The sequence below is a fragment of the Kryptolebias marmoratus genome, linkage group LG23, assembly GCF_001649575.2.
Source record: "Kryptolebias marmoratus isolate JLee-2015 linkage group LG23, ASM164957v2, whole genome shotgun sequence".
In the NCBI taxonomy this organism is placed as follows: domain Eukaryota; kingdom Metazoa; phylum Chordata; class Actinopteri; order Cyprinodontiformes; family Rivulidae; genus Kryptolebias; species Kryptolebias marmoratus.
The window spans coordinates 8076111-8099640 of NC_051452.1; the positions used below are offsets into that span (position 1 = coordinate 8076111).

General features: G+C 39.2%; 1 protein-coding gene across 7 annotated transcripts in view; it reads left to right on the top strand.

The window, feature by feature from the left end:
* Positions 1 to 23530, top strand: part of LOC108242203 (receptor tyrosine-protein kinase erbB-4) — a 315331-nt gene that overhangs the window by 184882 nt on the left and 106919 nt on the right. For all 7 annotated transcript variants that reach the window (XR_005232742.1, XM_025008210.2, XM_017426912.3 and 4 more), the window contains one exon: positions 11789 to 11975. Coding sequence is in view for 6 of the 7 variants with exons in the window: in XM_025008210.2 (XP_024863978.1) it covers positions 11789 to 11975 (187 nt within the window). In the remaining variant the exon portion in view is untranslated. The remainder of the gene's footprint in view (positions 1 to 11788; positions 11976 to 23530) is intronic.

Sequence of the window (23530 nt, forward strand, 5' to 3'; positions counted from 1 at the left end):
TGTTGACTAAGTAGAAGTTGCAGGAGGGAAATGTGAGTTTGTCACAACAGATATTATCACAATTTTCAACAATGACATCACTGTGTGTATTTCGTAATACCGTGCAGCCCTGATCTTTCACCAAAGGAATCCCTTTCTTGGCTCTTATCTTGATCAAAGTTAAAATTTTGGCTTTTTAAAATCAAAACTAAACTTTGGGAGAGTTACCATAACTGATAAGTATGTCATTCTGCAGAAAGCCAATGTTCTGTTAATTTGTATGAAGTATTGTCTTACTTCTGATGTCAGATTGTCTGTGGGTAAAAACACTTCCGGGTACTGAAGGGCAGAGAATATGATGCCTCTGAGGTTATCATTTATGTAAGAGAAGGAAAAACGTGAGATTCCGGTGCCCTGCATGAGAAGAAACATGATTTATGTCCCCACTGGCCTCTCCTAACACAATCATTAACTGTAACTGTTATTTTGTTTCTATACATTCACATCCTTCCGCACCGGGAATTTGTGCATTTTGTCTTCTTTTTCACTGACATAAATTTATTATCCAAGCCAAGTCTTGCATTGTCTACCTATGGCTGCATCCTACCTCTGCAGTGGGCCCAATCATCAATCACTTGGAAGGGCCATTAAGCACCTTTTCTTCTCCAGAAGAGTGAGCTGACATTGGGCTTCAGAGGCCACTCGGCTCTGCCTTCTCTTTCCTCTCCCCGGACTCATCGGACCCGGAGCAGGGCCCCTGCAAGCGCTCCAAACTCTTTTCTAATCGATGATGACCATGAATAATGAGGAACTCACATATGAGATACATATGCTAGGTACTACAAGACATAACATGCGTCTTGCTTTTTCTTTCTATAGCCACTGTCAAGCAAACGGGAGCCAGCCTGTGGCTGATGTGCACTAGCTTTGTCACATAACTGCATTATGTAGGGTCCCCAAAGGCTACAGCATAATGTGATACGCCGTGCAACTGTTGCTAGGTTTCTACAACAGCCTTGCCTCATGAGTTATGTATTAGTATTTTTGCTGCAGCTCCGAGATCAGACACTGTACTGCTCTGTCGTTGTTTCGGTTTCGCCTGCTAATGTCCGGCAAACCTTCCCCTTTGGTAGCTTTAATTTCAGAATCAGGGTCTTAACTGTAAATGTGTCTTGACATCACAGACGCCGCTCATGAAACAGGCCTGTATGAGACTGTCGGGCTGTCGGAGACAATAAATATCAGCGCCGAAAGCCTATAGCAGAACAGCTGTTGGAGGCACACCCCTGGATATCAGCACACACACAGATATACACACACATACACAGCAGTACTGTCATCCTGGAGTCCTTGTCAACAGTAGCTGGCAGTGTTGAAACTGAATCATGTTCGTGTCTTGGTCTGAGAGCTTGTCTTTTGAAAAGCTGGGATGTGGTTGAGCTGCAAAGTGGGGGGAAAAAGGGTTTCTATTTTTACTTTGAAGATGAATGAATATACTATAAAAATCAGCAGCGTACAAATGGCTAAAGGTGGGTCCTATCATGGTTTCGCTCCTAAATCTGAATCACACCAATGGTACAATTTAAACAGGGAGAAGAAATAACAAGAAAACCTCCAGAATAGTTTGGCCTTTTTGAAGCGGCTAATTCCAGTTAACAGCTAATTTGAACAAAGCCAAGACCAAAGTAGATTACTGCCGTCTTAAAACAACTCCAATCTTCAAACTTTCATAGCAATTCATGCAAACTGTATTATATAAACCACACTGTCTTTAATTTTATGAATATTTGCAAATGAAATGCACATCTGAGTTGGCTAGCTGTAGCAATTCTGGTGGGAAATTCGTAGCATTTCTGCTGGAATAATCACGTAGTGCAAAATTGATGGCAATGTAAAAGTTTATAAAATAGTGGTCATGTGAATTGCCATGAAATTTTGAAAATCAGAGCTTTAACCAGGGCCGTTCTTATCACAGAGCTAAAAGTAGCTTGTCCGAATTTACTTTAAAATGGCTCCCAACTTAAAAATGTCACAATGTCCTGCAAAAGCTTTGTTTTATAAATCTTTACACATCTGTCGGTTTTAAAATATGAACAAATTCTTGTCAGACGTGACCCCTGGATGCCCTGGAAGTTCTACATCTCACTTCCTCTGGTGCATGAAAAGTAGGACAATATGTATTTATTTATATATATATTACAAAGAAACTCACTTCAAAAAAGCAAAACTATTCCTTTAAACTCTTTGGATTAAACTGAGCAAGAAAATTGACTTTATCTTTTGCTAATATGCTGGTCAGGAAGCTGAAACACCTTAAAGGGAGGAGAACTGGAGCCACTCAGAACATGAAAAGTTGTGTGTGGGATCAAAACACTTGCCCTCGCATGTTTGATGTAGATTTCATTTGAAGTGAGTTAAAGCTCCACCTTCCCCTTTATCCTCCACACTTCTCTCCGCTGTGCTGGTCGTACACTCGGCAAAAACTTGAGATGTTCCTCACAAGTCCCTTTGAAAAGAATCCCCCTCCCAGACTCTGCACAAATGCTGCGTTCTCGCCGTGACATTTCATGCAGCTGGATTTTCATTTATTTCAAAGTCAATGGCCCTTCCTTTTCCTTTTTTTTTTTTCCTGCAGGATTTCTCCAAATCTTGAATGTCACACTCAAGTGCTCTCAGCATACTTAGCAGCCGAACCATCGCACGAGGTGAAGGAGTGCATACTTCTTCCTCTCACGGAGCTCATCGAAGTGAATTGGTAAACAGGTCCCGGCCCGCCCATTGACTTTGCTGCTGCGTGGAGGAGTCAGATTGACGCTCCAGTCGGATCAAACTGTTGAGAGTTGGCAGTCTTGCCGCTGACATGGACTACTGCACTCTCCTTGACTTACTGGCAGAGTGCTCTATATGTATGGAAATGAGGCATAATCACCATAATATGTGCTCCATCTCTTGTATTTAGTAACCTCTCATTATAGTTTTTTTTTGCCAGCATGATGCCTTTTCCCCCTTTCCGGTTCTCCTCTTTGTCTTTTGCTTCTTCCTCCTGTACCTGTCACCTCATCTTCATCCTTCCCTCTGAGATCTCCTTCTTTCTCTCCATCTTTTCTCACTCATCCAGGTATACTTTTCATTATGGTTTAACATTTATCCCCCTTAAATTCCACCTTCTTCCCTTTTATTAATACAGGCTTGAACAGGCTTCACCAACCTGCAACCTAAAACATTTTTACCATTCCAATAAACTGTGTATGGTCCAAATAAGCTGTTTGCAAATAAAGGTTTCACACCGTTTTTCCATGATCTCGGCTGAGCATCTCATTAGACTGGAAATTTGTGATTTAGCCATCCGGAGATGATCAGATATTGTTTTGCTCATGATCGCCACAAATATCTCATTATTTTCAGGGAACAAATCTGGGATTTTATTCAAAGATCCAGCTGCTTCGTCCCTGCTGATGCCTATCCAAATCGGCTTAGCCTGATCAAAGCAAAATGGTTGGGGAAAAAAAGATAAAGAGCAGATTTTTTTTATAAATAAATAATGGAGAATTAACCCTGTGACTTGAGTAAACCCTGCAGGACTTAATAGCCTTCCTAAACTCTACAGGTGAGGGGAAAAAACATTAGGTTATTAAAAAAAAAAAGACAGACGGGGTACTGTTTTCTACTACCAGTGCAGCTTTGTGCACATCAGGATGGAAATCCCACTTTGTTTAATATTCTTCTACATTTTCTGACAAGTTAAGGTCTCAAATCTGCAAAAAAAATCCTAGAAATAACCCTAAACAGAAATTAACCTGATGCGTTTTGCATTGTTCTGCTTTGCTTAATCATTAAAGTTCACATAAACATGAACCTGATGATCATATTTGCAAAAAAGCTACAAATCAATTTGAAAAATGGCAAAATTGATTATCAAAGCATTTCTCAAGATGACTGACTCATTTAGTCAAACTTAGCAAACACATAACTGAGTCAGTTTTATACATATTGAGCTCATATTTTGTTTGGTTGTGGCCAAGAGTCATCCAGAGCACATACTCCAAGTGTGAGCAGGTCATTTTAATCATACTTTTAAAAAAAAACTTAATGTGAGAGTAGGTGAGCTTTGTGTCCAACACATACTTTAAGCACAATATACCGTATCTGCGACATCTTTGATTAAGTAAGGAACAGAATTCACTCCAACAGTGTCCCTTGTCCTTAAATTGTGAAAAGCAGAATTTGTGTTTATTGACTACGGAGTCACAGCCGCGTCCCTTTTTAAGATTGTCTGTTTTCGCCATATTTGTTTACGTCTACAGATTATGGCCAGCCTAATGCAAGTCAATCACATGACTCAAGCTTGCATGCAATTTTCGGCGTGCTTTGTTTACGTTGAGAGTGGACCTGCATTTCAGAGTTGCATTCTGGAGTAAATTCTTTCAAACTTCACCATTTAATACAGTTTATAATGATCTTTCTTATGTTTGATTTCAGTTTGCAACAAGCATCTTTTAAAACATTGGCATTAACTGTTTGTAAGCAAAATAACCCATAAACCACTTGACAGATTTTTATAAAACTCTCAAAGTAATCATTGTCTGTACATCTAACACTGATTAACTTTTAAAGTAAACCCAATTCAAGATGTCTGCCACAACTAACATGCAGAAATGTCTATACCAGGGTGAACTCATTACACTTAAGCATTATAAGATATTAATTCAAAACTTAAAACGAGTTATAAAATAGTGTTATGATGAAAAGCAGTGAATGTTTCTTCAAGGAATGCTAGAAGCAACAGTAATCCTTAGTTTGCTTATATTTGTGTCCTAATCCATGTCATAACCCAGTGTCTGCTCTGTGTTTCCTCCTCACTAATACGGTAACAGTCCATATCAGGTTTCACCTGTCTAAATGTTTGTATTACACACACGACAAGATGCTGTCATGTTAATAATGTCAACAGTATCTCCAAAAAGGACAAGCTGAGCTAACAGACTGATCACCCTGCAGCAGGCAGGCTGCCTTTCTGGCAACAGGTTCAGGTTCAGCAGGTGTACATCTAAACTTCAGGAAATCTGGCAAACCAGTGCTTTCATTTAAATGTGTTAATCTACTGTATACCTTTTGTTATGTAAACATTTTGACTGTTATATAAAATTCCATTTATAATCTAGAGGCACTCAGAGAGCACAGACCTCAGCCAAGACCACAACGTGATTAAAAAAAAACAGTGTGATCCGGATCATAATCTGGATCAGCACCAAATTTAATCCATTGTGTTTTTGTGACAACCTGATCATTTCCCAAACATTTCATCCAAATCTGTTCATTAGTTTTTACCTGATCTTTGCTGACAGACAGACAAACAAACCAATGGACACAACCGGAAACAGAAGGGTCACATGTAGAGACAAGGTTTTAACAAAGGGGTCACCTGTGACCTTTGACCCCATGAATCTTGAAGTCAACAGGCACCATCTTTGACCCATGAGGTGTCCAGCTGTGCAGTTTGACATTCCTACATTACTCTGCTGCAGAGTTAGAGCACTAGCTCAACTGTGACCTTGACATTTGACCAGATCACCACTAAAGTCTAATCACTTGTTCCTTGTATGTTTGATGTTTTCTGAAAATTTCATTAAAAACCATTCATAACTTTTTAAGTAATCTTGTACACAGACTCTACCAAAAACAATCTCTTTAGCGGAGGTAATATAAACTGAACCTTGGAGTCTAAACTGGTGCTACTTTTAGTCTATTACTAGATCCAATATTCTCATCGAAGGCTGAGATTGGTCAGAACTCTTAACAGTAAAGTCATTAAGCTTAGCTTTACCTGTTCAGTATGTAAACAAATATAAAAAACATGTGCATTCTCATGTTATATCTTGCATAAGGTCAATTTGGTGTGGAGCCCATCTTAAATTAGGATGAGACTTGATTCTTTAAAAGGCTTTAAAAGTGTGCATATCTATCAGCTGCGTTCTCTGGGTGAATACAAAGTAAACTGAGTGAGTAAATTGCAATCGACACACAGGCAATTAGCCTGAAAACATAATGCACTTTGTTGGATTTGTAAACAAGTGCCTGTAGATTATATTTCAATTACAGCTGGAGGTTTAAGAACATCGGGGAGTCTGAATCTTTTCTCATCATTAAGTTTAAACCTCTTTTTACCAACAGCTGCTCAGTCTTGACACTGTTGACTTTAGTTCAAGCAGGACACAATTTACTGAAACGCAAAACAACTTGTGATTTGTGTCTCTAACACTTGCTTGGACACAGATATGAATTTTAAGGTCTAAAAGCAGCGCCGCCTTCCTCCTGAGAGGCGCTAAAAACAATCCCATGTCTGGAGGGGGGTTACAGGTGTCGGAGTCCTCCAACTCGGCCTTGTTTCCATGCGCTTCCTTTTTCCGAGGGTGCCTTCTGTCATGGTTATGTTGAGTTGAGTAAATAAAGCACTTTAGGCTCCTCTGCTTTGGCCTCGATGCCATTTATCCGGGAGACACAGAGAGCAATTTAGCAACATGTGAAATCCACATGTCACCCAGAGGACAGGAGACAGAAAAAGACCCAGTCGTGGTGCGTAGGATCTTGTTGCACCGAACGCGCCACGCTAGGCCACTAATTGCCCATGATTGATGGAGAAAAATGCCAGAGGAAGCATTGAACTTGCAATGCATGATGGGTAGTTGACCTGTGTCTACTAAGTCTTGTCTTTGCCTCTTGGCGATGTTTGGTTTTTTTACGCGTAGGTGGAGGCGATCTCTGGATGTGAAAATCTACAACAGATGAGACGAAACGAAACAGTTTAAGGTGCTCCGAACATAAAATAGGCTCTGAATCATCGAAATAAAGCTCGAATCAAAGACTGTTTAATGATCTGAACTGCATCTTTGGTTCCTTTTTCTGCTCCGGTTCACAAGTATTTTATGAGGAGGATTAAAGGCCTAGCATTCCTTGATGAAATGCATATCACCCGCTTCTTTTCATGCCAGAGTTTTAAACTCCAATCATTTTATGTTCAGAAATGACGAATTCTGAGCCATTTGTGTCGAACCTTGAATGTAACATTGTGCTCAATGTCAGAGTTTTACCACGCCAGATTTTAGATTGATATCTGTAAAATCGTTGTTTTAATTTTGTTTGCTGTGGCAGCCATCTTGAATCACTCTAACTCCAAAAGTCAAATAATTGAAGCTGTGTATCCACTGTTTACTTTCTGCAAGAATCCTTAAAATTCATCCAGTGGTTCATGACGTATTTTAGTGACAAACACTTGAACACAGACACGAGGAAAAACCTTATCGTCTGCCTTTGCCTTATGGCGGGTGATAATAAAACATAAGAGGAGCGTGAGAGTCATACTTTGTAGGTACAAATCAGCCCTCTCCTTGTTAGGTGTGTTTTCTTTTTTTTTGGGGTGGGGGTAGGTGATGACATCAGTTTGCATGCCCGTCTTGTTAAATGTAAGCTCGTCGCCCACAGGGAAGCAGCGGCGGACAGATTCTACAAGTAGCATCCTTCACTTTCTGTGTTTCTGTCTCTGAAACAGAGCCCGGTTGATGCAGCAGGAGGGGGAAATGCAGGTGCTTGTGTTTACTTCCCTCCGGACCTCCCTCCCTCCCTCCTCCTTCTCCTCTTCGTCTCTGTGTTTCCTCTCTCCAGCGCAGAGGAATGCAGATAAATATTGATTGAGAAAGCTTTCAGGGAAGGGAAAAAAAAAAAAAATGCATCGCAACAGGAAGGAAATTAAATAGTGTCAAAGTGAAAAGAAAAAGGAAGGACAGGCTAATCCTTTAATTCAATTAGGTAAATTACAACAAAATATCCTTTCAAAATCTGTTTGTCTTCCCTCGTCTGCCTCCTCCCTCCCGTTTTGCTCCTGCTGGAAGGCTTTCCTGTGGTTGCTAAGCAACAGGGAAACAGTTTTTCTTTGGTTTTGCCAGCGGGTCCCGGAGGGCACAGTGGAAGCTCTGTGGCATCTGCCAGCAGCCGGGCGCGTGGCCACAGCTGGGACGGGTTGAGCAGCGGCACATCGCTCCCCAGCAGGCACCTGGGGGAGGGGGGAGGGGAGGTCGCGAGGCTCGCCGGGCCCCCGGAGGTAAATTAGAAGTCACAGGAAGGGTCGAAATGATGAACTGACAGGACCTCCAACCTATGATGACTCATCAAGAAGCTTCCCGAGAGGAGAAAGAGAAGCCACTTTGTTTTCAGACGCTGAATCACAAGTTGCAGAAAGTTCCACCAGACAAATAAAACTTTAAAAACACCAAGTATATGACAGAAAATTATTTCACCAGAAGGATTTTGACAGGCAGTGAGTGGCCCACAATGGAAATCATTTTGGCAATAAGTTTGCTAATCAAAGCCTCCTCTGAAATGGATTCCTCCACTCTTTTATTATGTTGTTCTTTCTCCTCCACCAGTGATTGACACATTGTAATCTTGCTAATAAGCACCTCCAGTGTCTTTTTTCCCTTCCCATTGTTTGTGTTTGAATAGGGCCAACTCGGCAGGTGTGCCGAGTGTTTGCTTAGCACTCAATATAGAAGCTAATCTCAGTTAGCTGCTATTATCCTGAAATGCAGGCGCCTGGCAAAGCTGTCACTCTCGAAAAAATGGACCCCAGGGGTCAGCAGCCAATCAAACCTCACATTACTCATTTCCACCCTCCCTCCCAACCAATCATCCACATCATTACTGGCCTGTCTCTGGTCATTAGGATGTGTCTTAGGCTGCCAGTTGCTTCAAGGACCCTTCTTTTTATGCCCTGTCATCGAATGTTTAAAACAAGCCTTGCATGAATTGACTTCACTTTGTGGACTTAGAAAAGACAGTTTTCTGGAAAGTTAATGAAAAATATTAAATTGTCACTTAAGGCACGTTTTTATTCAGGTTTTGCGTTGGAATGATTATAAATTTCAGCTCAAATGCCAAAAGGAAATAATGGGAACGTTGATCCCTTGTCAACATTGGTTGAACATGTGTAGTAATGAGCTTTAGGGGAGATGAGATAATTTCTTTTTTTAAGGTAGGTTCTCTAAGCAAAATCTAAAGACAAAACAAAGGGGGAAAATTACTTAAAGTGATAGTTCAGATCTGTTAAAGTGGGGTTCTGTGAAATGACCTGTTGTAGATATAGATGTTTGAATGAAATGGTTTAATTCTGACAGGAACGATGAGCTAATGGCTTGTTTAGATGTGCAAAACTGGATTGTTGCCAACTTAAAACAGCTCAAGTCTCACAAAATTGTTCATGTGAATGCTGTTTTTATACCTTTTTATAATACAGAAACCTTTATATGTGTGGAAATCCAAATTTCCGCTGCAGGAATATAATAAACTTTGGTAACCATGTCATGTGAATCAGATGGTGGTGTAAGGTTTAGAAAATAGTGTTGGCATGAACCACTGTGAAATTTTTTAACATTAATAGTTTTAAGGTGGTAGCAATCCTTGACTCCACTTGAACTAAGTATTAAATTGCTTGTCTAGTCAGTATTTAACTCTATTTCTTAAAAATGATTTAATCATTGGGGTTTAGGTGAAGGCTAGAGTAGAAACATTTGCACCATCGGTTTTAAATCGTGTGGGTATTCCTGCAGGAATATTAAAACTCTTGTAGGATATGACCTCGTGTTGCACAGGAAGCACTTCAGCTAGCTTCTGTTGTCACTGTGGTCAGAAATAATAAAAATAACGATGTAATGTAAAACTGACAGCATGTAAAAGTTACTAAAAGCACTCAGAGCGCAAAGCACCGCCAAGGCTGCACAGTTTATTAATCAAGATGGAGCCTTGGCAATGCTTTGCTCTCCAAGTGCTTTTAGTAACTTTTACATGCCGTCATGTAAAAGTTACATGATCTGAATCGCCACCAAAATGAAATCTATTGTTTTGTGTGGCAACCCCAACATTTCACCCAAATCTGTTCAACAGTTTTTACCTGATCTTTGCTAACAAACAAACCAACGGACACAACCTCAGAGTTATAGCGCAGGCTGATCTGTGTCCTTTGACCTTAAACTTTAAGCTGAACACCACAAAAATGAGTCATTTGTACCTGAAACTTTCATGAAAATTAGTTTACCCTTTTATTACCTCCTCGGCAGGGGTAACAAAACAGTGTTAAACAGGTTTTAATGGTAGAGATTCATTTTAGGTCTTGGCCCCGCTCAGGCCAGCCATTATCTTATCAAGCTGGTCTTAATTAAACTAGATTCCTGCAAACTGAGGCTGTATCTGGTTTTTCTTTTTAACTGGGGATAAAAAGAGGGAATTATTCTCAAAAAATTGTCACTTTCAGCTTACGGAGCTGTTATTTGTCTTGTCAGTGATGTTCACTGACATGTTCGTGCAGCATTTAGCTGCCGTGTGAGATTGTGTTGAATGTCTGAGGATCTTAATGCTGGATGTGAAGGTAGATGTAGCTGAAGTTTAATAAAACAGCTGTTAGTCTTCTGCTGACCAGTAAGGTTTCTTCTTCTATTGCTTATATTTTTTTTCACTTTATTTATTTAGCGATGACCCGAGGTTGAAGGCTAATGCCTTCGTGGAGAATTTAAATGCAAATATTCAAAAATCCACCGTGCTCAATTTGCCCCCCACCCTTCGGACTGGCTTTGCAGTTGAATTAATTCGCCTCATCAAGTGCATAATTCAGAGATAATCAACTTGATTTGTAGTGACTTTTGAGAAGGTCAGCTGCTGCACAACCAGGCAGATGGTTGAGGTCCTCCATGCTCTTCAGCAACATGCTCTGCACACTGAAGCCTTCGGCTTTCACTCAATGTTTCTCACACAATAACTGAGACCGACTCTTTTAAACTGGATAAGCGCCAAGTTGACCTTTTTGCCATCATGTTTGTTCTATAAATCTATAATAAATAACTCAATGGTTTGAAAATACATTTTAAAAACCACTTTTTAATGTAATTATCACAGGTGTTTTTAGCGCTTGGAGAACAGCTGAGGAGCTCAGATCAGAGAAGCTACAACTGAGATGACATTTTATCATTTCTGGATTGTGCATTCAAATATTTCATGACATTTCAATATGCAAATGGCAAACGGTGTGCAGAGAAAATGAGAGGAATGCATTACCACCTTAAAGAGAGAGCGGATTGAATTAAAGGGCTATTATTACTTGAAGGAGTCCATATCGCCCACCACCTTGTATGCTAGAGTTTTACACTTTTATTATGATGACAGGGGGTGGAGTTAAAGCCATTTTGGTTTTAAATTGAAAATATGAGTGGAACATTTTGTATGTATGTTATAAATGACTCTACTACCATCACATCACATTTTAGCTAAATATCTGTAAAGCTGACTGAGTTGTAACCATTTTTGTGCTACGGTTGATTACTTTCTGTGAGTTTCAAAATAATCCACTTGTTGGTTCATGGGATATTTTGGTAACACAACAATAAGGCTGACACAAACAGTTAAAGCCAAAGTTTTAGGCAAAGGTATTGCTAATGTGTAGTATGTTTTAGAGATAATGCTCGGCCACTACCACACCAAATTTTAGCTCAATATCAATTAGATGAGTTAAAGTTTTTTTGGTTAATGTCTCTTAATTGTAGACTTCTTGAACTGGGTTGACTCCAAACAATCAGTTTTAGATTTACGTTCAGTGATTACTTTGAGTTTCATTAAAATCCATCCAGTGGTTTGAGATATTTTGCTAATCTTTTGAGAGTAACTTATGCGTCGGCACGCCTCTAATGTTCTGCAGGATTCTTTGTAGTTGAATTCCACACCTGAAGACTACAAATTGAAACAATTTTCCCTCTTTTTGTTCCCCATACAGTCAATCAGAGAAGTGACCGGCTACGTGTTGGTGGCTCTTAATCAGTTTGAATACCTCCCGCTGGAGAACCTGCGGATCATCCGAGGCACCAAACTGTACGAGGGCCGCTACGCCCTCGCCATCTTCCTCAACTACAGACGGGACGGCTTCTACGGCCTGAGGCAGCTCGGGCTGCGTAATCTCACAGGTGAGATTGATGCTCGCTGCAAAACTTTCACTTCTGTACTTTTGCTTTCACATCCACTCTGAGGTGAGATCACAAGGTAAAAAAAAAAAAACACTCCAGAATGCCTCAGAGCACCTTCAAATCAAATATATTTTATAGTTATGATGAATCATTGGTGAAAAATGTAATATGTAGCCTCTTAAACTCCCCCTCAAAATGAAATATAGCTTCTTTTTTTTTTCGGATTTGGGCTGTAAAATATGTCGCCATTTACTGCACTGTAAAAGCTTGTGTTTGAGTTGTATTGTTACTCCCACAAATGTACATTTCCGAGGTTAAATCACTAAATTAAAACCCAAATTTTAATGCCAACCAGGTGAGTCGGTGGTTGGCACTTTTAAACATTTGTGGACATTTTTAATAAAAATTAAAGGCCCAGCATTCCTTGAACGAATGCATATCGCCTGTTGATTTACAACCTTTTTGGTTAAACTTGTAAATTATGCACAATCTCATGTGATTATGTAAGATCTTGGTGAGGATTACTCTCAGCTACTACCACATTGATCTTTAGCTCATTTTTTTTATTTTTGTGTTAGCTGCTTCAGCCATCTTGAAGGGGACTGACCCTAAATGTTCATCAGTTGCAAATGACAATGATTACTTTTTGAGAGTTTAATGAAAACCCGTCCAGTGGTTCATGAGATATTCTGCAAACAGATACAAGCAAATTATAAAAAATGCTTCTTTGGTCGTGGTTATATTGCTATTCTTTTATTCGTTTTAAAATGTACGAAAGCTGTTTTGTTTTTGTTGATGCGAATATGAATATGCAGACAGACTTCTTTTGTGAAAAGCTGATTTTTTTTTTTTTATTTCTTACATCTGTATTAACTTCAAACGTCTGAGTCAGAGCCTTGCCATTTTGATGTTGTGCGGTAGTGGAGTGACCTTCTAACTGCAGGCAGAAATACAGAGGAATACTCATTGTTGTTGCTTTAAATTCTTTTCTCAATATACCTCCTCCACTGTTTTTTTTTTTTAACTTTATACCATCTCCTTGCTGCTCTTTCCAAACAGCCAGCTGCCTTCTATGTGTCTTATTTGCATTGATAGGATTCTCAGATTGATGTGGAGTGGCAGTAAGATAGCTAGGAGGTTCACATTTCCCAGCATGCCTGAGAATCCGGTGTTGTCTTTATTTTTAATCTTGGTGCAAGCATTACCATTGCTCTGAGACAGGAGCGCGAGATGTCATTAAAAGTTAACTTTCTGAGTGACGACTGTCAAATCCAATCAGAGGGGAGATAATTTAGCTCAGTCTAAACATCACGTTGTGTTCTGTACTCTGTAAAAGAAGAAATCTAAAAGTAACTTGGCAGCTGTTGCACCTAGAAAGTACTTTTAAATGACAAATAAAAGATCTTACCTATTGTAGATGGCTCTTTGAATAACTGCAGTTTGGATAAATCAAGAGTTTAATCCTGAGCAGATAGATGAGTTTTCAACTCGTCTGATCAAGGCTACATAAGACCAAAATAAGTTGATACAGGCCCTATTACAACACAAATCTAAAAAATTATTAAAGCAGTTCTTCTGAATGCTTCCTTATAAGCCTTTGTTGGTAAAAGAAATTAAAGTTTGTATAGTTACATTTGAGTATTGATAGTATAGTTTCCTATCTTTAACTATATCTAAAACTCCCAGCTTGCCCTATTTTTTGCACTTTCACTAGCTCGAGTCCTCTACCAGAGGCCTGGGAGCTCAATGGTTCTGCTTAGTGTCTTAGCTGTTCCTAGGACTGCGCCAATCACCTGTTTGTCAGTCTGGATCTGGAAGTCCCACAGTATCTCAGCCCTGCCATTCTCCAAAACCCTTGGTGGAACCTCCCATTTTGACTGTGGGATTTCCAGTCCATAGTTGGTACAGATGTTCCTGTACACTATTCCAGCCACTTGGTTATGGTGTTCCATGTACGCTTTGCCTGCCTGGATCTTACATCCAGCTGTTATGTGCTGGACTGTCTCGGGGGCATCTTTGCACAGCCGGCTTCTTGGGTCCTGTCTGGTATGGTGGACCCCGGCCTCTATTACTCTCGTGTTGCAGTGATTAGTTTTTCTGTGCTGTCCTTCAATCCAGGACTCTCTGGCCACTGGTAGGATTTGTTATCAGCCACTTCCTCAATCTGCCAATGGTACATGCAGGGGCTTATCTTTTCATGTTGTTCTGTTTCTGTTGCCTGAGACATTCACTTAGCAGTTCTTCCTGATGAACTCCAAGATCTTAGTTGTTTCGTCCTGTAGAGTCATCATCCACAGTGAAACGAGTCCTGTACCGACATGTGCTGAAAGACCAGACGGCAAAGAAGAAGCCATTACTCCAAAAACAGCATTAAAAAGTAGATTGTTCATGAAAGCACACAGGGACAAAGACTAGCGTTTTGGAGACATGTCCTGTGGTCTGATGAAACTAAAATTAAACTGTTTGGTCATAATCATCATTGTGTCAATTGGAGGAAAAAGAGGGCGCCACCCTAACTGTAAAGTACGGTAGTGGCAGCATCATATTGTGAGGATCTTTGTGGACTTCACAAAATAGATGGCATCATGAAAAAAAAACTGTGGAAATAGTGAAGCAACATCTCAAGACATCAGCCAGGAAGTTAAAGCTTGGACAGAAATGGGTCTTCAAATGGAGCATGACCTGGATTCTGTCAAATTAGTTACAAAATGGACAACAAAGTCAGCGTTTTGGAGCTGTCATCACAAAGACCTGATCTCGATCACGGAGGAAACTTGCGGGCAGAGCTCAAAAGGCGACATACAAACCTGATTTAGTTCCACCAGTTCTGTCAGGAGGAATGGGACAAAATTCCAGCAAACGATAAGCAGAAGCTGTGGAAGGAAACCCAAAACATTTGATCCAAGTCAGACATTTTAAAGGCAACGATAACAAAAAGCTAAGAAAATTAATGGAAACTAGTTACTTTGAAAAAGGTAATAAACTACTCTCAACTCATTAGTTGGGAATTTAGCAAAGAAAAAGAAATTTTGGGAATTCTGACTGTAAACAGGACTTTAATCAGTCTGCTTTAATGTCAAAACAATGGTTGTCTTTTTATACAGAGTATTTAAACATTTGGCATCAGCTGTATGTTTATAAAAACAAACTGTATTATGTGTTTAGTGTGGGAAATGTAATAAGTTACAACAGTAGAAATAGTTTCTTTAATGATAAACGTTCATTTTTTTTCAAATAAACATTTCAACCTCTGTATTTTTGGGATTTAAATTATATTTTAGATGCTGAAATACTTTTAAAAGATGTGGTGAAAACATTGTAATTTTTACTGTGTACATGTAGAAATCTCCCAGATCAGGCATGTTAATTAAATGCTTGCTACTTTATTTTTAATCTTCTGGGATTTTAGGAGAAATCTGCTGGCTTTTTTGCTTTGGGAAGCAGGACACAATCATTGTTGTCCTTCCAACATGAATTCAACCAAATCCTCTACTTCCCATTGATGGCCGAGTCAGTAAAAATCACGTCCAGCACGTATGTCCTCCAAAGCTTCGCCAAAGAACAAAGACAAACTCACAAGAAATTGCCAATTCCTGACTATCTGTTCACAGTGAGGTGGCTGAAGTGATTCCTTGGACTTAAAAGTACAATATTGAATGGTTTTGTGTTACAAATTTAAAAAGGAGATTGCCAAAGCATGAAATAAGGAGATGATGATGAACTGGGCTCAATCCTAAAATTCTCCAAGACACTAAAGTGGCATTTATTTCGCCTCGGGTTCCTTTTCTGGCATCGACTTTCCCGTTTTATTCCCTTTCCCCAGTCAGAATTACTGTTTATCCACGTTCCTTCTTGAATTCTTTCTGCTGCCAACTCCACGTCAGATGTTTCTCAGAAAACCCCGAGTCAGTCTTATGCTCTGCAGCAACTCTAAGTCCCACAAATGCTCACTGTAAAAAGTTGGACAGCTGAAATTTATCACAGACCCTTCTACTCTTGGCTTCACGTTTTTTAGGACTGATGGTCACGGAGCAAACAGTGATCCATATAAAAACGACAGATTTATTGTGATGAGCAGCGTTTTATGGCGTCTGAATGCCGTGATGAAGGACTCTGGAGAGGTTTTTAGGGGCTCACTGACGTCTGACGCTGCTGGAGCGGCGGTGAGCATACCTGTTTGACAAACTCCTTGAAGGGAGAAAAGCTTAAGTGTGTCTTTATCCCTGAATAAGTCATGATGAATAATAAACTGCTTCTGGGTTTTCTATCACAACTCAACTGAGAAGATCATTAAAACGAAAACACAAAGAAGTTGTATAGTCAGTATTTATCCCTAAATTTTAAACGCTCTCATGGCCTGCCACTGAAAGTTGAAGGCAGACCTGTGTTAGCAAAATATCCCATGAACCATTGGGCAGATTTTAATGAAGCTTCAAGAAAGTAATAATTGATGTACATCTATAACTAATTAGCTAATGGAGTCAGTCCAGTTCAAGGTGCCCTCTACAGTCAATCAATATTAGCCAACCCAAAAACGACCATTACTGAGTCAGTTTTACAGATATTAAAATAAAAATTGAATTGTAGTAGCTGAGGCATTCACAACACATACTTTAAGCATAACATCCTGAAAGGCAACGGGCGATATGCATTCCCTCAAGGAATGCTAGGCCTTTAATTTTAGAGTTTGCATTAATCTGTAGAGAAATAACACACCTCTGTTTCTGAAGTTAAGTTCTCCAAAGGCTTCCTGCCTATCTAGTTGGCACTCGGCGCATCTACTGTTTTAGTGCGTTCCCAGGATAGGCGCCAACATCTCTCGACTTTATTCCACGCCATCTGAGGCCCGCACGCTGCAATTAAGCCAGCTTCAGCAACGCATATAGATCAGCCCTGCTTCTCTCGATTCCCACTCTGCCTCTGCTGGGAAAAGAATGCGCAATACGGTATTTTTCTCTTTTAAGTCGGCAATTAGAGCAGCAGATTCCCCCCTATTTCCTAACAATGATGAGGATGCTGCTGTTCAGGTAGATTCGTGTAAAGCAGTAGTCTTCAATTAAATGCAGCGAGGTCTGCCTGATGAAATATTTGTCTGGCAAAGGTCCTATATATATATATATATATATATATATATATATATATATATATATAATTTCCATCTCGATGAGCTGGCAGCTTCTCTTTGCAGTAAGGAACTGTGGGCAAACGGGGGAATTACTGTAAATGCTAAAAAAAAAAAAAAAAAGCTGCACCACCTTAAGTGTCCGACTGTAAATTGTAGAATGGCTGCACTGTCTAAAATTATAGAAAAGCTGTCAACAAGAATTAATTACTGTAAATGCAGGAAAAGCTGCACTGTCTAAAATAAATATGATAAAGTTTGTACCAGTAAATGTGTATTGTACTTTTTTAAAATAATAATTTCTTTCTACTGACATTTACCAAGCAAATCTAGGTCCAGATAAGACTTCATTTAGGTCCGGATCCAGACCTGGATCCACTATTTGGCAACAAAGTATTTAATTTTGCAGCCTGCCGCCACAACCGCCTGTATCTAATTGGCCAGGAGAGAATATATTCAGACTATACTCGTAGATTGCGATGCATTAAACAACAGATTTTTGGGCCGCTTTATCACTTTGTAGATTCAGTGTTCAGAGGGAGCAACAAAAACTGTGAAATTACATTTTGCTGCAGCTGCCTTCCTGCGCCGAAGGCCAAGTGGTGACTGTTTTTGGCCGTGTGTGTGCGCACACAAGTGTGTTCATTTGTCTGTACTGTTAGCAAAATATCTCATGAATCAGTGGACGGATTTTAATAAAACAAAAAATGGCTGTAACTCGGTCAGTTTCACAGATATTGAGCTAAAATCTAGTGTGGTTGTAGCTGATCGCTCGTTCCCAACATGTTCTCTGAGCGCGACATCTCGTGAGATTGTGCAAAACATTTACAGTTGCTGTAACTCCGTCCCTTCTCATCATAGGATGATTTCAGTTCAAACTCTGGCATGAACGGCGGCGGGCGACATGCATTCCTTCCAGTAACTCTAAGCCTTTAATCAGTGATGTGTTAAGGAAGTGCCATGGTACCAGCTTGTTCAGCTTCACCCTGTGATTCCACTGCAGCTCCTTCTAAGCCTAATTATGAGCCACGTGAATTTGTGTGAATACATACTGTTAACTCGCCTCTCTGCAAACAGCAGCGTTAATTACCCCATGCTGAGCAACAGCAGATATAATAACCATCAGATCTAAAAATCCAATGAGGTGTTGTGAATGAAATGGTCTTCTGATGCACTTTTCTGCCTCTTTCTTTTATCCTTCTATTATGTGAAAATGACCATTTGAATGGGAGCCAAATAACTCAGTTTGCGCCAAAGAAATTCCCATCCAACTTGCAGTCTGGCAGAAAGCGCCTCCATATGCAAGTGCGGAGAAGCCAAGCACCCATCCTGCCACTAATTTCTCTGTTTCTCTAATCTAAATTGCTTCCACTAAGGCTTATTGGGGGCTGGAGTTGCTCTGCTGCTCTTTCACAACCTGGCAACTTTCCCTAATTTAAAGCTAATTACCTACCACCAGCGTCTTGCTAATTGCGACGTTTTTGTGTGCATTTTGAAGGTATTTAGGCCAAATTACCAACAGCAGTTGCTGCTGGGATAAATTGATTAATCGGGCTCGTTATAATTAACCCATGTGCATCTTCATTTTTAGAGCATGACTATTGATTTAGTGGGTCACGAGGATTCTAAGTAGTTTCTCATTTTCAGTTGTTCTGCTCAGCTTAGACACAGGAAGAAATGGAAAATTTATTAATGCTGAAGGAGATAAAGAGCTAAATGCTACAGTGACCTGATCACATATCTATCTGTAACACATCTCTTTCAAATCAAAGATATAGGTCTGACCAGGGATGGTGAAAAAATAAACATGAAAAGCTTTAAAGGCACAGGTGTAACACAGGTCCATGAATTCGAAGCTGTTAAAACTCAAGTGTTAGTGTTATTAATCAGATGAGTTTCACATTGACACTGAATAAAGGCTGCTATCCAAGAATTTAGTTACTGATTCTAAATAACAGCTGTTAAGTTAAGTTACCAGCTGATAATAAATACAAAAGGTTTTGAAAAAGGTTTCAGGGGTTGAATATCAGAAAAGTATGAAATGTTTTGCTTCATTTGCCAAACTCTGTAATGGACAAAAGTTAGGCATGGTAAAAAAAAAAAAACAGCTATTAAACATGGTGGTGGGGGTATCTGTAGGCCATTTTTCTACATAAACTACATTTGAAGATGGAATCTCAGAAATCTTCAGAAAATTCTCCAACCCTCATCTAAACCATAAAACTTGAACACTCCAGCAGGATGGCATCCTGCTGTCAGAAAATAAAAACTGATTTCCAATTAAACAGATGAAACAGATGAGCTCACATCTGGAAAGCAAAAACATCCATTCTATATTTTACACATTCTGCTACCAGAGTACTTTGAATATTAGCCTAAAATGCTTTAATTGTCAAACTCTAATGGTATCTAAACAAAAGAATCCAACTTGTTGGCTTTGTTTGAACTTTTATGTACATTTCTGTCTTATTTCAGAAAGCCATAATAAATAAAATCTTGTCATTAAAATATCTGAAGTGATCGTTTAGGTTACAGAAAATAAACGTCCCATCGGCTCAATTATATGAAACGAAACTCCAATTTTTCAGCTCCTGAGAATTAACACTTTGTTTCAGAAAGAGCTACAAACAGATGAATTTGATCTTAACTGTAAATCCTTTAAAGAGGATATAAATAAAGTGCATGAAATATATTGTATAATTTCTGCATCTTCTCTTTTTTCAGAAAAAGGTTTATAAGAGGGAGAACTCAGCAGCACTGAAGCTTACCTCTTTATTTAGTCTGTTTTACGCTACGTTCCTCTTGGATATTGGCAGCTAAATGGATGAGCAGATTTGGTGTTTTACTTCCAGGTACTGAAAACAAAAATCCAGACTTTCCTTTTGGGGGTAAAAAAAAAACAAAAACAGTGGCAAAAGTAACTATAATTGTTTGGAATTTGTTTAGCTAAAAACTCTACTTCCAAGGGCTCTTTACTTAACATAAAGCCCGTGGTGTGATCTCCAAAAAGTGGTGTAATTACAGAAAGATCAAATAGAGCCAAAGCGGCTAATGCTAATACACTCTCACTGTGGACCGCTGTGAGGAAGAGGGAGAGTCGAGGGTTGGGGCCCATTAATAATGAATCCAGTGTCATCATTAAGGCACCGAATGATTAAAACATATCTCCCAGCTTCAAACGCTGCTTTGCTGGCCTCGAAAACTCTGCAGCTGCGGATCTGCAAAGCAAGAGAGCCCTTCAGTCTGCTTTGTGGAATAAAGTTTTAACTTTTTTTTTTTTCCTTCTTTCATCTCTTTCCTCCTCTGTTTTTGGAGTGTTGAAACACGAAAGCACCAGCATTCCTTTTTTTTTTTTTTTTTGAAAACAAGAAGAAGAAATAAGGAGGAGGAAAAAAAGGTGGTGGGGGGGCTCCAGTTTTTGTGATGTAACACGTCTCATAACTCCACACAGACGTTTGTGTGATAGGAGCTTCAATGCCGAGCTGGATTTGAAGTTAATCTTTGCCTGGAAATTTTTGGACACTTGTGTTTTCACCTGAAGAACAGAAAAAACATCCCAAATCCCAAGTCTTGGTTGTCTTTTTAAAGATCAGACAAAAATGGGCATCAAAACCAAAAAAAAAGGTGGCATTCTTTGGCATTGACACCAGTCTTTCCTGTCAGTGCAGATGTTTTCCAAGCATCCAGAGTTTCTTGTAATCTTCTAAACTGGTCTTCATCAGTACTTCATGGTTTTTGAACGTCTTTCAAAGCTTTTCTTTGGGTTTTAGCTGCTTTTCCTCTCGTTTCAGAGAACCTGAATGTTTTTTATAACACCTAACTCTGACCTAACAATCATTTAAACTATAATACGACATGTTAGCGCTCAGAGTATGTGTTGGGGATCAGTCTCAGCTACTACCACACCAAATTTTACCTCAATATTTGTAAAACTGACTAGGTTTTTGTTTGTTAAATTTAACTAGCTGCCGTGGTCATCTTGAATAGAGCTGACTCTAAAAGGTAATCAGTTGTAGATGTACATCCAGTGGTTATTTACAGAGCTTTAATATAATATCCATCTGGTGGTTTGAGATATTTTGCTAACAGACACACAAACAAAAACATGTTTGAGCAAAACCAGAACCAGAGTCTAAAGAAAAATGTCAGAACATCTGCAGAACTGTTAAGCAAGATTAGGTTTAGAAGTTACAAGAAAGTTTGGTTATTTGGAGCCAAAATATGAAGAGATAGATGGTTTTATAAACTGAACTGAGTCGAGGTTTGTCCATTCCACTACAGGACAATCCTATATCCTGTCATCCCTTAGACCAATGGTGTCCGATCCTGGTCCTAAAGGTCCACAGTCCTGCATGTTTTAGCTGTTTCGCTGCTCTTGAAGTTCCGCAGAAGCTTGTTAATCACTCAGTTATTCAAATCAGGCATCAGAGCAGAGAAACATCTAAAACCTGCAGTATGGTGGACCTCCAGGACCAGGTATGGACACCACTGACTTAAACTGATCCAACTCTGTTGTTTCAAATGCCTGTTTTGTTTATATCTCGAACTCCTGCTTGAAGAAAAACCTGTTTTTTAGTAAACCTGCTCATCAGAACTGAGCTTATTTTTAGGAGATTTAGATAAGTTGTGTTCAGACATCTGCTTCTTGTGCCGAACAGGTCTTAATGTGAAACATGGCATAACTGGATATCATTACTTTGTCAGCCTTTTATTTGTTCCTTCATAAAACACATCTTTATCCCAGAAGATGGTTAGTTTGGGAAGCTATTTGATAACCCCCTGATGGCTTGCTTTTCTGTTGGTTTGACAGTAATTATATATTCAGATTGTTTTGCTGTGATGCGCACAGAACCCCTCTGACATTGTTATATATCTGTGTCCAGAGGATACATTATTGTTGCTCTGTTGGTGTGCCGTCAGTCTCTCCCAGGCGTCTGCAACCTCTACGACTTTAGTTCATTTTGCTGACATTTTTATTTTTTTTAAAGTTGTGCCTCTCAGTCCAAGCTCCTCTGGAGGTCTGTTGTTTTAGGTAAAACTCCATCAAAGCACAGCCAGTTCCAACCTCTAAAGGTGCCGTTCATGAGCGTTAATCATCCACACATAAATGTGCTACGACTTCTGTTGTTTGTGACTTTTATACTTTTCAAAATGTTTACTTTTTATTTACAACATAGAAAATATTCTCCATGGAGATATCAAGATCTCTTCGATTTCTATTTGGAATCTACTTAAGCATATTTGATGTAATTCTATCTTTTTATGCTCCATTTTGGCTTTTATCTTCTATTTTGCTAACTTTAGCTTTTGCTACAGTTTAGCTTTTAGCCATGGTTTAGCTAATCTTAGCTTTTATTAATTTGCTAATTCTAGCTTTTATCTAATGTTTTGTTTGTTGCAGCTTTTAGCAACTGCTTTGCTCATTTTAGCTACTGTTTTGTCTGTTTTTAGCCTTAGGCTACTGTTAGGCTACATTTTAACTTTTGATACATTTTAGTTGCTTTTAGCATTTAGCTACAGTTTTACTGATTTTTATTTCCTAATTTGCTAAATTCCCTTTTAGCTACTGTTTTAATTTTAGGTTTAAATTATTTTCTTTGCTTTAACTCCTTGCTACCATTTGCTGCTGTTCTGCTCATTTTAGCTTCTGTTTCTGCTTCAGTAATTCAGTTTCATCAGCAACAAATTTAGTAAAGTCATCCAGCACCCAGCATTTATACTGTATTTTTGCAGAAGATGGAATTTCTGTAGTTAATCTTCAGCCATTGTATTTATTTTTATCGCAATTTTCTTTTCTGCTCACTATTCCTTTTGCAGCTTTACAAAATTCCAGACAAAAAAAACACATCAAAACCAGTGGCTCTATAGGGAATAGTATGCTGTGACTTTTGGTAGATCACAATCCAGCGTAGACAAAGTTTACACAAAGTGAAAAGAGTTCATAGTCACTCTTTGACTTCCACTGTTTCACTTTGTCTCTTCTCCTACTGTAGACTCATAAAACATAACCTCCTGCTACTTACAGCTCAGAATTGTCACAAGTTGAGGTTTACTTTCTGAGACTTTGTTTCTGTCTGCCTTTTATTAGGAGTGAATTTTTTTGTTTTGTTTTTTTAGATTATGAATATTAGTGCATAACATGAAGTCACATGAGCCAAAGGTTTGGAAAGAGGGGTGGATTCTTGCTGGACCTCATTCCAAATTCACCGTAGACACAGATGGAGGCAATTTACTGCTCGTAGTTAATTTGCTGGTGTGTGTGTATGTGTGTGTGTTCCAAAATACTCAAGTGGAGGGATGAGTGCAGCAGCTCTTTGCCAGAAAATGACAAATTGCCCATTTAGCCCATTGTAAGTGTCAGTTTTAATGTGGAGGGGTTAGCTCTGTTTTCAGCTCTTCTTTAGCATTTCAGAGCATAAAAACATGTAACGTA